Genomic DNA, 14,244 nt, shown 5'->3' with positions numbered 1-14,244 from the left:
GAAGATTGGTTATTAGGTTACACTTACAAACTTACATATTATGTTTCTAGTCAGTCAGTACTTTTGTTCAAAATTGTATGTGAACATCAAAACTGAATTTCAGGAAAAGTATCCCGATTCATCAATACCAAATAAATAAACAGTTTCACAATTAGTAATCCATTTTAGTGAAACAGCTTGTGGTTGAGACAAAAAATGGACATCCTTAATTTTTAAGGTGCAGAAAATTTTGCAGATGTTAATCAGCATTTATTGTTGTTGCTCAAAACCATATAGATTTTGGACAGCGACACATGCAATGTAAACAGGTATATCTTATTTAAGTACACAAAAAAACTGTCAAGAATTTAGGTGTCTATCTCTACAAACTTAAAAGAACTTGATAAAGAAAGAAAAAAAGATTGCATTATTGTCACTGATTTGAATGGAATTGGCATTTTGGACTTTGATTTCTTCAGTCATGAAGTTTGATTCTGCTTCAGGGATTATATTAATAGTGAAAACAGCAGGATGTGAGTAATGAAACCCTTGTGTTTTTCATGACATACCTTACACCCTCAAATTGGGTATGAAATAGTGCAATGTTTCACATTGGTGAGTGACTGTATTGCTCTCCTTCAATACAGTTGAAGTTGATGGAAATATATTTAAGTTTTTTAATACATCAGTTTTTTTGCACTATTTAACAATGACAAACATAGTTGGGAATCAGATGATAATGGCAGAAGCTCAATTCCACAACATTCATCAGGCGTGTACTGCATATTTGTGAAACAATGAATGCAAAGCAAAAAAAAATGGAGAAAAATATGACATGGAATCAATTTTGCAAGTAGTCCCATTAATTATAAAAAATAATTAAATATAGGCTTTTATCTCTAACATTTGACATAAAAGGGAAAGCAGCCAGGATTACTACTTTCCACCTAATAATAGAAATAAATGGCAGCTCATTTTCTGTACCGGCTCTGATGATATATATCCAGTAATATGAAGTGGAATATATGTATCTACACTTCATAAATTGAAAACTCCCTATAGAAACTTTTTCAAAGTTATCAGCAAAAGGCCCCGGGTGCCAAGCGATTCTCGTGCGATTGAAGAGCGTTTTTCTCTTCAATCGCACTAGGTTCTCTTTTGTTTTCTCCCTTGTTTATTAAACTTTTCTGTTAAGTAGCCCTACTTTCTTAAAAGCGCTAAGTAAAGAGCCCAGAAGAAGGAAAGAACCTTTTTGTTTAATTTAATTCGTCTTACTAACTGTACTAACCTATACGCTTGGCCACAAGCATCACTGCTCATGCCTCCCCGTGGCGGGGCTGGCAATCTGGGCGGTAAAAATAAACCCCCAGGGCCAAAAGGAGCTAACATGGATACGAGCAGTTATCCACCTTTAGAGCCATCAAACTCAAGGTCAGAAATTCCTGACAACGACCGTGACACCAACCAGCCCAAAAGGCTTAGAAGGGAAGCTCAATGCCATGATGAATTACCAAATTTCTTGGTGATTCATTCTTTATCCTCCCAACCTGTGGTCAAATTATCACCGTTCTTGATTCAAAAATATTTGGAATCAGTTACTGGATAACCAAAAATGGTGAAAAGACTATAATCCGGAGATCTCCTCATTGAAACAGCTACCGCTAAACATTCTGAGCTGCTCTTAAACACATCATTTTGTGGGCTCACAGTATCAATTACTCCACACAGGACCTTAAATTCATCAAAGGGTGTAATCAGATCAGTGAGTGGGACCTAATTACAGTCTCCGAAGAAGAGCTACTTCAAGAACTAAGTAGTCAAAAAGTTACAAATGTGAAACGGATTATGACTAAAAAAGATGGAAATCTCACACTTCAATGAGATCCATCATTTTAACATTCAGTACGCCAGACTTACCATTCTCAATTAAAGCTGGCTATTTGAATTGTCGTATTAGACCATATATTCCGAATCCCGTTCGCTGCTTCAAATGCCAGAAATGCGGGCATTCGCAGCAGGCATGTAGAGGTGAGGCCATATGTCCCATTTGCAGCTCTAACGATCACACTCAAGCGGATTGCTCTGTCAAAATCCCTGTTTGTCCAAACTGCAAAGGAAGCCACCCAGCTTTTTCCAAAATATGTGAGCTATGGATTACAGGAAAGAAAATACAAAATTGAAAATAAAGTCACCTTTCCTGAGGCACGTAGACAAGTTATGTCGACCATGCCTAGTAGTCATTTCTGTGCAGCTCGCACTCGGAACTTTGTTTCTACTGCAGCTCAAACAGATGTATCAGTTCCACCTAACATCTCTCTAGTGAACTGGCTCAAATCTACGCTTTCAACCTCAAAGAAAGATAATCCTCCAAAAAGAACTAGCGAAGCCACAAATACTCCAATCAGCATTCCTACTCATACCCCATCAGTCCCAGTTGGAAAACAACAATTAAAATCTGAATCAGTCTCTAAAAAAACAGAATCTCCCTCGAAAAGCATGGATGTAGATGAGCTGCTAGACAATGAGGAACCCATTCTAGAACTCCATGCAGATGACACCATGGATACTGGACACCCCACATTCTCAAAAAAGACAGGAAAAAATGTCCCACGTACAGAAAACAGTCAGATGAATCACCCTCAGGTAAACCTAAATAATGCATAAAATCATACAATGGAATTGCAGAGGACTAAGCAATCATTCTGATGACTTAAGAGATTTAATAGCTCGATTTAATCCCATAGGTGTATGCTTACAGGAAACATTCTTGTCACCCAAGTTTTGCCAAAATTTTCAAGTTATACCATTTACAGACGAGATAGGAACTCAGAATCACCTGCACGTGGAGGGGTTGCTATTCTTGTTAACGCTAACATACCATCCAGGCCGATCCAATTGAGAAGTACCCTAGAAGCTGTGGCAGCTTGCGTTGCAGATGGTACATCATTTACCATTGTTTCCATTTATATTCCGCCGTCTGCTCCACTTCTGCTTTCAGAACTTGAACAACCTCATTGCACAACTTCCAACTCCAATTTGTCTTTTTGGTGACTTTATAGAACACCATCCCTTGTGGGGTTCGGCCACAATGATAGAAGAGGCAAATTGATGGAGGAATTCGTGCATAATAATGATCTTAATTTATTAAATTCTGGATCTCCTACCTACATCCACTTAGCAATCGGATCTGCTTCCGCAATAGACTTGTCAGTTTGTTCACCATCCGTATTTCCAATCATGACATGGTCGGTATTAACCGATCCCTTTAACAGTGATCACTTTTCAATTATTTTCTTGCTACAAACAGGGGTATTCTGCCCAGATACACTTAGACAAATTTTATGTTCAAAGACAACATATTGATGATGTAAACACTTACATAACCAATCAGATTCTGACTGCAGCTAAGGCCTCCATTCCAAAATCCACACCATATCGAAAACACAGAAATCACTGGTGGAATACAGATTGTTTAATTGCCAAACAGAAAAAAAACCGCGCTTGGAATAATTTCCGCAAGTATCCCACCACTAGTAACCTAATTGCTTTTAAAAGACTAAAAGCAAAAGCTAGACAAGTTAGGCGGAAATCAAAATGGGATTCATGGATTGCTTTTGCCTCCACCATTACCAAAGACACGGATGTACAGGTCATCTGGAAAAGAATACAGGCACTAAATGGCAAATTTGCTCGGCTGCCCTCTCCGATACTTCATTGGAAAGGGAAAGACATTTCTACTCCCGAAGAAGTTGCAAATGCATTAGCAGAATCATTTGCAAAAAATCTCAGCTTCTGCCACCTATGCATCCACCTTCCAGAACATCAAAGCAGGTGCAGAACGATATAAAATTAACTTCTCCACGTGCCGCTCATTCCCGTGCAACCAACTGTTTACATTAATAGAACTTCAAGAATCATTAAACAGATCTTCCAATAGTGCTGCAGGTCCAGATGGAGTTCATTACATTATGTTAAAGCATTTACTTGGAGAAGACTTGAGAACCCCATTAATTTTTTACAATCGGATCTTCTCTGAAAATGCCTATCCATCTTCATGGTGCCATTCATTCATTATCGCCTTACCAAAACCAGGAAAAAATCCTTCCTGTGTTGAAAACTACAGGCAAATATCTCTTACTTACGAGCTGCATGGAAAAAACTTTTGAAAGAATGGTTCATACTAGGCTCACTTACATCCTGGAGTCAGAGAATCTCCTCCCAGATCACCAGTATGGCTTTCGAAAAAATAGATCAATCCTAGATGTGCTCATTAAAGCCAAGTCTCATATCCGAAATACCTTTGTCATGAAACAACATCTAGTCATGGTCAATTTAGATCTTGAAAAGGCATTTGATACTACATGGCGGCATGGTATTATTATGGACCTTTACCATCTGGGGCTTAGGGGTCATTTGCCGGAAATAATTCAAAATTTCCTGAAATTGCGCTCTTTTCAAGTTCGATACAAAAACGTCCTCTCTACATCTCATATTCAGGAAGAGGGAGTCCCAAAGGGATCGATACTCGGTCCAACACTGTTTTCAATCCGAGTTAGCAGCATGACACGAGTTATCCCAAAAACTGTTCAATCTTATACGTATGCAGATGATCTTACCATTTCCTGTCAATCTCAAAGTATGAATACCATTGAATGGCAGCTACAACTTGCCATAATCAAAATAGAATCCTGGACTTCACGGAACGGTTACAAACTGTCAGAAAAGAAATGCACTGTCACTCACTTTTGCAAGAAGCGAGCTCTGCATCCCAAACCTGAACTACAAATAAACAATACTCCAATCCCGCTTGTTAATGCCGTTAAATTTCTTGGACTACTATTAGACCGCAAACTAAATTTCCAAGCTCACATCACTTATTTGAGAACTTCTTGTTTAAAGCATTTGAATATACTTCGTTTGGTCTCATCTATGTCATGGGGAGCTTATCAGTGTACTTTGCTGCATCTTTATAGAAGTTTAATCCGTTCACGACTAGATTATGGTTGTCCAGTATATGACTCTGCCAGGAGCACTACTTTAAAACGGCTAAATTATGATTCATCACAGTGCTCTGAGGACTGCGCTGGGAGCTTTCAGGTCTTCTCCGATCCAAAGTCTGTATATTGAAGTGCATGATCCCCCATTACACCTGCATAGAAAAACACTACTGCTTCACTACGCTGCTAAGATCCATAGCCTACCATCGCACCCAAGTTGGGAGTATCTCTATAATACTCGTTGGGAAGCCTTCTATGAGAGCAAGCCAAATGAAAATAGACTCCTCTCTCTCAGGATCAAAGAGCTTGTTCAGACTTGGAATGTCAATTTAAATGAAATTTTCCAAGACACAACTACACCTGTTGCTCCTTGGACATATGTGTCTGTCTCTCAAGATACATACTTCCTCCAGTGGGGGGGAAAATATACCTTCCTGCAATATAAGACAGTTACATTCAGCTCATGCTATGAACAGCCATGCCTGTAAAATTTATACGGATGGTTCAAAAACTGAGAGTATGGTAGGTAGGTGCTGTGGCAGTTTTTCCTTTATGTACAAGTTCAGCCACACTACCGCTTGCTTGCAGCATCTTCACAGCTGAATTATATGCCATTAAGTTAGCACTTAGTAAGATAATTGAGCTTTCCATCTCATCTGCCATAATTTACACATATTCTCTTAGTGCTGTCTCTGCCATAAGGAAGAATTTCTCCATTTCTCACCCTACATTCAAATAGATTCATTCCCAGCTATTCGCTTGCAGTGTGTCCAATCAGTCAATCAGTTTTTGCTGGATCCCTGGCCATTCAGGCATCCTGGGAAATGAAAGTGCTGACTTTGCCGCAAAACATCCTCAACCTGCACTCTCACAACATCCTCAGGTTCCTTTCTCTGATTTTAAGTCTGTCATATGCAAAGCCTGCTACGATAAATGGTCACAGACCTGGAAAAGTGACACTAACAATAAACTTTACCAGATAAAAGAAGATCCAAAGCTGTGGCTGTCTGGCTTCCAAAGAAACAGACAAAAGGAAGTGGTACTGGCAAGGCTCAGAATTGGACACACTCACCATACTCATCTCTTTCTATTATTGGCTGAAAGCCCACCACAGTGCTCATCCTGTCAGATGCAACTTACAGTCCGTCATTTCCTGATTGATTGTCCCTTACATTCAACCATCTGGTCAAACACTTTTCAGTCACTCTCTACATTGAATATATCACCTGATTTATCTCGCATCTTAGGAAATGAATCAAATATTGAAGAACTTTTATTATATCTAAAACATATTGGTTTGTACAGAAGCATATAATTTAATCTCTCTAACAATATGCTTTTTGTCAATTAACAATGAAGAGACAATTTGGCCTTAGTAGACCTTGTGTCGTTAAACCGAACTACAAAAACAATATCAGCAAAATCCTCATATATATATATATATATGAGCATTCGGAAGTAAAAAGCAGTGACAAAAAATGCAAACTGAACTTCAGCTCCACCCTATAGTTCTACATAATCAACTTTTTATCATAGAAAAATTGCAGGAAATTCTAGCCGAATCAGTGAAAAGTATGATAGGTCAAGATGAAATATGGCAGCAACTCCATGAGGAATTTCTATGTTTCGCTATCACTATATAAAAGAATTTACACGTAAAACTATTATTCAATTGCATGGTGATGCTCATTAGTTTCCTAGTTGATTTTTTCCAAACTTGGAGAAATCACTCCATTTAGTGGACTACTGGCCAGCTGCCCTTATTGGCTGTATTGATAAAACATTATAAAAATTTGTTAACAACAGGCTGTCATAGTTCTTGGATGCCCAACAATGATTAATTTAGATAGATATCATAAAACCAGATAATCCTTGGATTGTTTGCTAAAAGTTGAAGCAGAGTTGAAGTTGAAGCAGTCACACCTTCCTTTGAAATGAACAGCTTGTTGTGATCTGCCAGAGTATCAAAAGACTTGACCCAGCTTGACTCTGATTTCCACATTTGTTTCCAAATTTAAAAAAAAAAAAAATGACCTTTTGGGAGAGAAATTCAAAAGAAATATCAGTGAGCGGTTTGCACTCACTGATACATGAGGTGTGATCAAAAAAAAGTTTGGAGACTGAACTAATATTTGGGAATTGTTGAAGCTTACCAACTGTTTGGATGGATCTCCTCTGAAGTAGTTTCCTTGACACTGTATACATCCAGTGCTTCTGGAAGCATTGCCAAAAGATAGGCTTCTTTTGGAGTTGTTAATAGTTCCGATGCCATCTTCTGAATAATACCTTCAGTTGTAAATCTGACTTTTTGGGACGCTAAATCCAGTGAGGTATGTGATTGGGAGAACCACAGTGATGGAGTGCTTTGCAAGAAATTCTTGAACAGAAAGCACAGAGTTTGTAGGAAGTTAATTCTGTAGGAAGCATCTGGATTCAGTTAATATATAATCTCGCTGCTTCTATTCTGCCATATAGTGATGGAGGGAGTCAGAATACTGTGCATGTGGGAGGACATTGTTGAGAATATGTCAAGAAGCTGGGTTTATTCTAGCCATGTGTACATTATATCTAAAAATTTCATTACTTGATATAATGTCCTCTCCACCTTTTGTTCCACTAAATACATCACAAATAGTCAAATTAATAGAACAAACTTCTCTGCCAAAAGATCTGAATTTCCCAAACACTCCCTCATTTATTTTACTGATAATTGGGACAGAATCCCAGTTATCAGTCGATTAAACAACTCATCTCAGTTGTCCTAATTATTGACTGCAATTCCTTTTGCTTCAAAGGTAGTAGTTTTGCATATGTTGTCTGCTCTGATATTCCCTGTCAGGGACTTTATAATTTAGGATCTCCTCTTTTTAATCTTTGCTGGCTTAAAATTTCTTCACCCCATTCTGCCAAATTCACCTGTTGCCTCATTCTTCCTCCCAACTCCACTAATCACTTTGAAACCTCTGACTTCCTTTCTTTGAAACTTCACTTTCTCCAGTCCAACTTTCATAACAGTGAGATAATTTTACTTGGTGATTTTAATGTTCACAACTCCAGCTGGCTTCCATTTTCTAGTTACCGATGCAGCTGATCAAGATGCTGAGACTTTTGCAATTACTAATGACCTTTCACAGATTGTTCATTTACCTACCAGAATATCTGACAATTCTAACCACACAGCCAACACTCTTGATCTTTTTCTCACAAACAACCCTTCCAAGTACACAGTCCAGGTGAATAGTAGTTCTCTGGATCACAACTTAGTGATGGTCTCTTCTCTATTGGAGCCTTTTTCTTGTAGCTGTTTTCAACTTTGTGTTGTTTGGCATTTCAAGAATGCAAAATAGGATGACCTGCAAGATTTCTAGTCTTCTTTTCCATGGTTGGATTACTGTTTTAAATCTTCTGATGTCATTGTTTGCTTAGATCATGTCAGCAGAATTATTCTTGTAGGGATGAAGTTATGTATTCCACGCTCCATCCTAAAATCTCATCCTGTATCTAAACCATGGTTTCCAACAAATGTGCTAAAGTTGTTCAAGATGAGAATACTGTATATTGCAGTTGGCTTGCATCTAAATCTCCATGTTAATTTTCTGCCTAACCAACATTCATAACAATTGTAAAGCAGTTAATAATTAGTCCAAACTTTGAACAGGCTAAGAGTAGAAAACTTGCTTGTTGTTAGTTGGTAGTCAAGCATTCTGGTCTCTTGCCAAAGCTATTGGCCACAACTTTTGTTCATCCCTATTCTCACTTCTGCCAAAACTAGATGGTCCTTAGCCAAAGATAAAGCTGACATACTGTCATCTTATTTTTCTTCTAACTCTTGTACTGATGATCTTGGTAAACCATCTATTATTATTTCCAGAACACTCAGTTCATCGCCTACTGTGGTCTTCCATCAAAAGGATGTTAAAAGAATTTTCAACAGCGTGAACAAGTGAAATATGCATATGTTCAAACCTCTTGATTTTAATAGTTGACATGTGAATGATTTTATTTTATTTTTATTTATTTATTTATATATTTTTTGTTATAATCTTATTACAACCAATTCATGTGATAAGGTTAAGATTATAGCAATTTACTAGCAGTCTCATGGTCTGTTCAAAATACCAAATGGAGATACCTGTTGATGAACCGTTGCAATGGCCTTCAATAATAGAAATTCAGTTTGTTAAAAGTATACAATTTGTCATTGTATGTTTCTGTTCTGTTTGTTTTTCGTCTCTATAATTGATTTTATTCTCATTCATCCTTAAGTTTATATTCTTCACTTTAGGAATCGGTGACTTTTCTTGTGTTTTCCTAAGTAGAACTCTTTATTTAATCACCAAAATTTCGTATATTTTTTCCTTTTCTTTTTTTTTTTTTTTAAATAAATATTTAATGCTAAACAAAATGTACACAGTTACAATTGCAGATTATTCAGAGAGCATTTTCAAAAAATATAAGCAATTAACAAAAATGGTTAATTGCTAATTTTATTAAAAAACAAATTTGTTTGGGGTTGTTATGGGACTGGACATTTCCAACAACAGCTCCTAAGCTACCTCTGTTCATTCTCTCAATCATAACATAATCGAACACTTCTAATGTATTGGCATCATGCTAGGAAGATTGGCAAGAATACAAGACAAGAAGCCCTGTACAGAAAAACATGACAATGGACCAGTGGTTCCCAAACTCTGCTCTGCTCTGCAAATCCCAAGGAGTTCCATGAACAGTTCCCAGGGGATCCATGGATACATTTCTGCAATAGCTACTTTGAATTTTACATATGGTTTTAATTAAAGGAATATTTCATTAAAAATAATCACAAAACTTCTTTAATTGCTGATATGTTTATTTTGCATAACCGTTGGAATATCTAGTTTAGAAATCCACTGTACCCACAAAGTGAGCAACAGTTGGTTTAATTAAGGTCAAATCATGCAATGCGTTGTTATGTATGCTGCTTATATGTATTTCTAGCTGTGTGGTTACAAAGTATGTTGCATGTGGATGCAAAAAGAAAAATATGCATTAACAAACTTGCATTGTTGCACCTACTACAGCTTTTAGTAATCTCTAGCTCTGATTTCCACCACCACTGATCACAAGTGTCGTTTAGTTGTAGTTCATATGGCATTAACATAATTACAAGGTAAATTGAGTAATTATTTTTATTACTAAAGTAGTGTCAGTGAAATAACATGCAGTAACATTAATGTTAATTTGTTTTTTATTTGATCATTGGCTAAAAAGAGGTAGTTTAAGTAAATAATCAAGTACTACTACAGTAAATACAGATGTAACCGACGTTGTAAATGATTTTCAATGTTTTTTGTCACCATCCAGTACAGTAAACCCCCGCTATTTGCGGATTCGCGGTCGCTGATTTAACATAAAATGAAACCTAAAAAAATGTGAATTTTAAAGCACCGTGAACATTTTCTGCCATAAAAAAACATGGGCATGGCTAAAATTATCTTTCCCGGTCAAAACAGCACTCAGTGGGTGGGGGAGAGGGGGGTGACAAAATCGCGAGCGTGGATGTTTCTCGCTAATCCTTGTTCGGTATGTGTTATTTTCTGTTTTTCTGTGTTTGATTTTCTGTTTGCTGGATGAAAAACCTGAGTTTCTGGGAGGAAAATTGATACTGCCTTCGCTAAGGCTGACTCAACAGTGCACTGTTCATCTATATCAACTGGATGCACTCCTTTTGATTTTATGTTTTTCTTTATTAACAGCATAACACCTCCTCCCTGTCTATCCTTTCTGTACACATTGTACTCCCCAAATTCCAGTTCGGCATTCCTTATATCTGTGTGACACCACGTCTCTGATATCCCAACAATATCCTCCTTTGATGTCTTGACCAACACTTCAAATTCATCAAATTTATTTACTATACTTCTAGCATTGGTATACATGCACCTATTCCTATTCCCAGCCACTCTAACACATCCCATATACCCACCTGTTTCACGATGACTGACATCCGTCCCTGAAACCCCCAACACCCCTCGCTCCAGGTCGCTACTTATTCCCCCCAAGCTATCAGTTTTCCGACCCACCTAACACTGCCTCGATAGCATCAGCAAATATTCTTGCACCCTTTCTATTTAAGTGTATCCCATCCCTGTAGAAGCAATCTCTCCTGTTAACAAGCACAGTCCAGGCTGAAAAAAATTCTACCCCTTGAGCCTTGCACAATCTTTCCAGGGCCGAATTGATCGACAAGGCTCTCATCATATACTCCCTTCTATCGTGTCTGGGCAGAATTGCAGACACTTTCAAATTCAACCCTAATTCACAGCTTTTTTTCATCAGTGACCTGTACTTGTTAAGTAATTCTGCCGGTCTCCTACTCTTAATATCATTAGTGCCAACGTGTACAACTATATCACCTTTTGTGCCCTTAAAAGATGATATCTGCTCTACAACGTCATCAACCTTTGCCCCTGGCAGACATACCCTGGTCCTGTTCCATCTATCCTTTCTACAAAGGATGTTTCCTGTTTCCCTGACAATAGAGTCACCAACAACTACTAGTTCCTTTGGGACCAGCGCAATCTGCCTTGGGGGTTGCCGCTGTGTTGCGTGATGACCAAGTGCAAGCTCTGGCGTTGATGTGGGCAGCTGAGAGCCTGATGGGCCCCTCAATTTAGATCTTTCGAGGGCATCCACCCTGTCCTTCAAACTCTCATATAGGCCCATAACAACGCTGAGTTGTCGCCTGATTTCCTTCCACCGCGCACACACAAAGACATCCCCCATGGCAAAGGAAATTCAAAGGTCAGCTGGATAATTACCTAAAGGAGGAGGGAAGTGCATAGGTTGTCTATTTTCATTTCTCTTATTAATTTTTATTATTATTATTTTTTTTTTAATTTTCTTATTATTTTATTTTATTTTTTTTTTGTTATTTTCTTTTATTATTATTATTTTTTTTTTCTGGTGCAGCATAAGTCATAGACTTCCTTGCACCATGTGGTGATTGCTAATACTTAAATAGATACTGCATCCAGTGTTTAATTAAAGATGCATTTGTGTTATATTTGGTTTTTAGCAAGTCTGTTGTTTATTCCTCCTGGTGTAAGATAAATGGTACATAGTACATTCTGTTTATGTTTGTAAAAGAATAAGAGAAGTTTACCTCAATATGATATGTAGAACACTTCCGTATGGTACTCTCCAGAAATTAAAACGAAAACAATTAAAAAAGTCAGATATCTTACATTACAGTAAGAAATAATTAACAATAATTAAAAATTAAATGAACACAATTAAAAATTAATTTAACAAAAAAAAAATGCAAAACAATTTTCCTTCCTGAAGCTGACAATGCTTTTCGACCGTATGTCGTGATCACAGGAATGAGGCGCCTCCGTAGCCAAGTGGGAAGGAGCAGCAGTGCGTAGCACACCACTCTTCTTGATTAGACCGGGGTTCGACTCCGTCATCACCAAATACGGAGGATGCGGAAAGGTCAGGGAATGACCACCGCATATCCTGGAGCAATATGGCCTTAGTTGCTAATGCTCCTAAAAACCAAACAACAAACAAACAAACACAGGAATGAAAATTACTGAATAGGGGTGAGCATGGAACTTAAATAGGGATTATTTGTCTTTGCGCATGCGCATAAAGGGCCATGCGTTTTTAATTGTATTAAATTGATTTTTAATTGTGTTCATTTGGTTTTTAATTATTGTTAATTATTTCTTACTGTAATGTAAGATTTTAAATTTTTTTATTTGTGTTCATTTTAATTTCTCGAGAGCATCATACGGAAGTGTTTTACATATCATATTGAGGTAATCTCTTATTCTTTTACAAATATTGATGTCAATGTCGAACGTATTGAGCATTATAACTCTGGTTCATACTATCAAATTCTGTTTATGGGCATGATTTATTTTGATCGATCTGGTTACCATACATACATAATTTTTTGAGCTGGAAAAGAACAAGATCCTTATGTTCTTTGCTTTCCCTTTTCTGAATCTTGTGGTCTTGTTTGTCCATAAGTACATTGTGCCACTCTAAAAAATAACAAAACAGTGACTGTACCAGCTACTCCTTTGCTTTTTTGTTAAATTTCTTTTAAAAAATTTAATTCTCGTAAAAAAAAAAATTATCATCATCATTCCTTGTACAGCTGCACCATATCTGAATGAAAAGGGAATAAATCACTGAGAATCCCTTAATTTCATTTAAGAAATCAAGGGATTGATTTCCCTTGATTTCTAAAATGAAATCTGCAAAGAAACATGCACTTCTAGGTTAGTAGCTAACAGCTAAGGAACAGAAAGTCTTTATTTGAATCCAGGATTTCTGCCAAAGTTAGACCGTGATAACTAAAAGAGAATATAATTCCACTAGAGAGATAACAAAATGAGAATATAATTCCACTAGAGAGTCCCTTTTATTATTAAGACTTTTTTGCATTCTGAGAGAATACATTCAGATACCTTTTTGCATGTTGCAAAATCTTCTAGCTGTAAATAAATCTCACAAAATATGACAGTGCATTTAAAAAAAGATAGTATTAATATTTTCTTCAAATAATATATTCAAAAAATATATAAATGTAATGCATGTAACAGAACCTGCAAACAGTGTTAATTCACTTGATGAAGATCACAACATGGAACTTCTTATGCAAACTAATGTGGAGCAGTGGAAATAGCTTCACTTCCTCGCAGATATTGTATGATCGAAAATAAAATTGATTTTCAATCATACAACACCTGTGAGGAAGATAGTCATTGAGATATCATAATCAATACCATACACAGATTCATAGTTAACAAAAACAGTGATCTAATATTTTATCAGTTTTGTTTTAGTTGTAAGGTGATTTACAATTAGCACTAATTTAATTTAACTTTTCTAATTCTGTTTATTTTGTATAGGGGAAATGACATTCAAGCAAAAGAGGTTAGCAAATTTAAAGGCACTTAGTGTAAGGTACGTAATGTTTTGGTCAAAGCCTCTCGAGATTTAAAGTATTAAAGTGAAATTTTAAAGAAAGGCAATTTTAGAACCAAAAAAAAACTAACTCACACTCTTTATTCATTTCTTTCTTTCTTTTTTTTTTTTTTCTCACAGCCATGTTATTGAATAGTTGTCTATGCTGCATTTAAGGGTGCAAAAAAAATAAAAAAAAAAAAACATCAGCACTATAAAAAATTATTCCATAGGAAATGAATTTAGCAGGCTTTTTAACTTGAAGATTTTTAAAAATCACTCTTAAATCTTTATTAATGGCCAAGAC

The 14,244-nt window shown here is 36.7% G+C and overlaps 1 protein-coding gene across 2 annotated transcripts in view; it reads left to right on the top strand.

The window, feature by feature from the left end:
* LOC150085940 (putative RNA-binding protein 19) overlaps positions 1 to 14,244 on the top strand; it is a 496,890-nt gene that overhangs the window by 221,301 nt on the left and 261,345 nt on the right. For both annotated transcript variants that reach the window (XM_090374301.1, XM_090374300.1), the window contains one exon: positions 13,883 to 13,937. In XM_090374301.1, the coding sequence (XP_090230427.1) occupies positions 13,883 to 13,937 (55 nt within the window). The remainder of the gene's footprint in view (positions 1 to 13,882; positions 13,938 to 14,244) is intronic.

Source organism: Mastigoproctus giganteus, chromosome 5, assembly GCF_048544385.1.
Source record: "Mastigoproctus giganteus isolate SK-2022 chromosome 5, ASM4854438v1, whole genome shotgun sequence".
Lineage (NCBI taxonomy): Eukaryota > Metazoa > Arthropoda > Arachnida > Uropygi > Thelyphonidae > Mastigoproctus > Mastigoproctus giganteus.
This window is presented reverse-complemented; position numbering and strand designations above follow the sequence as displayed.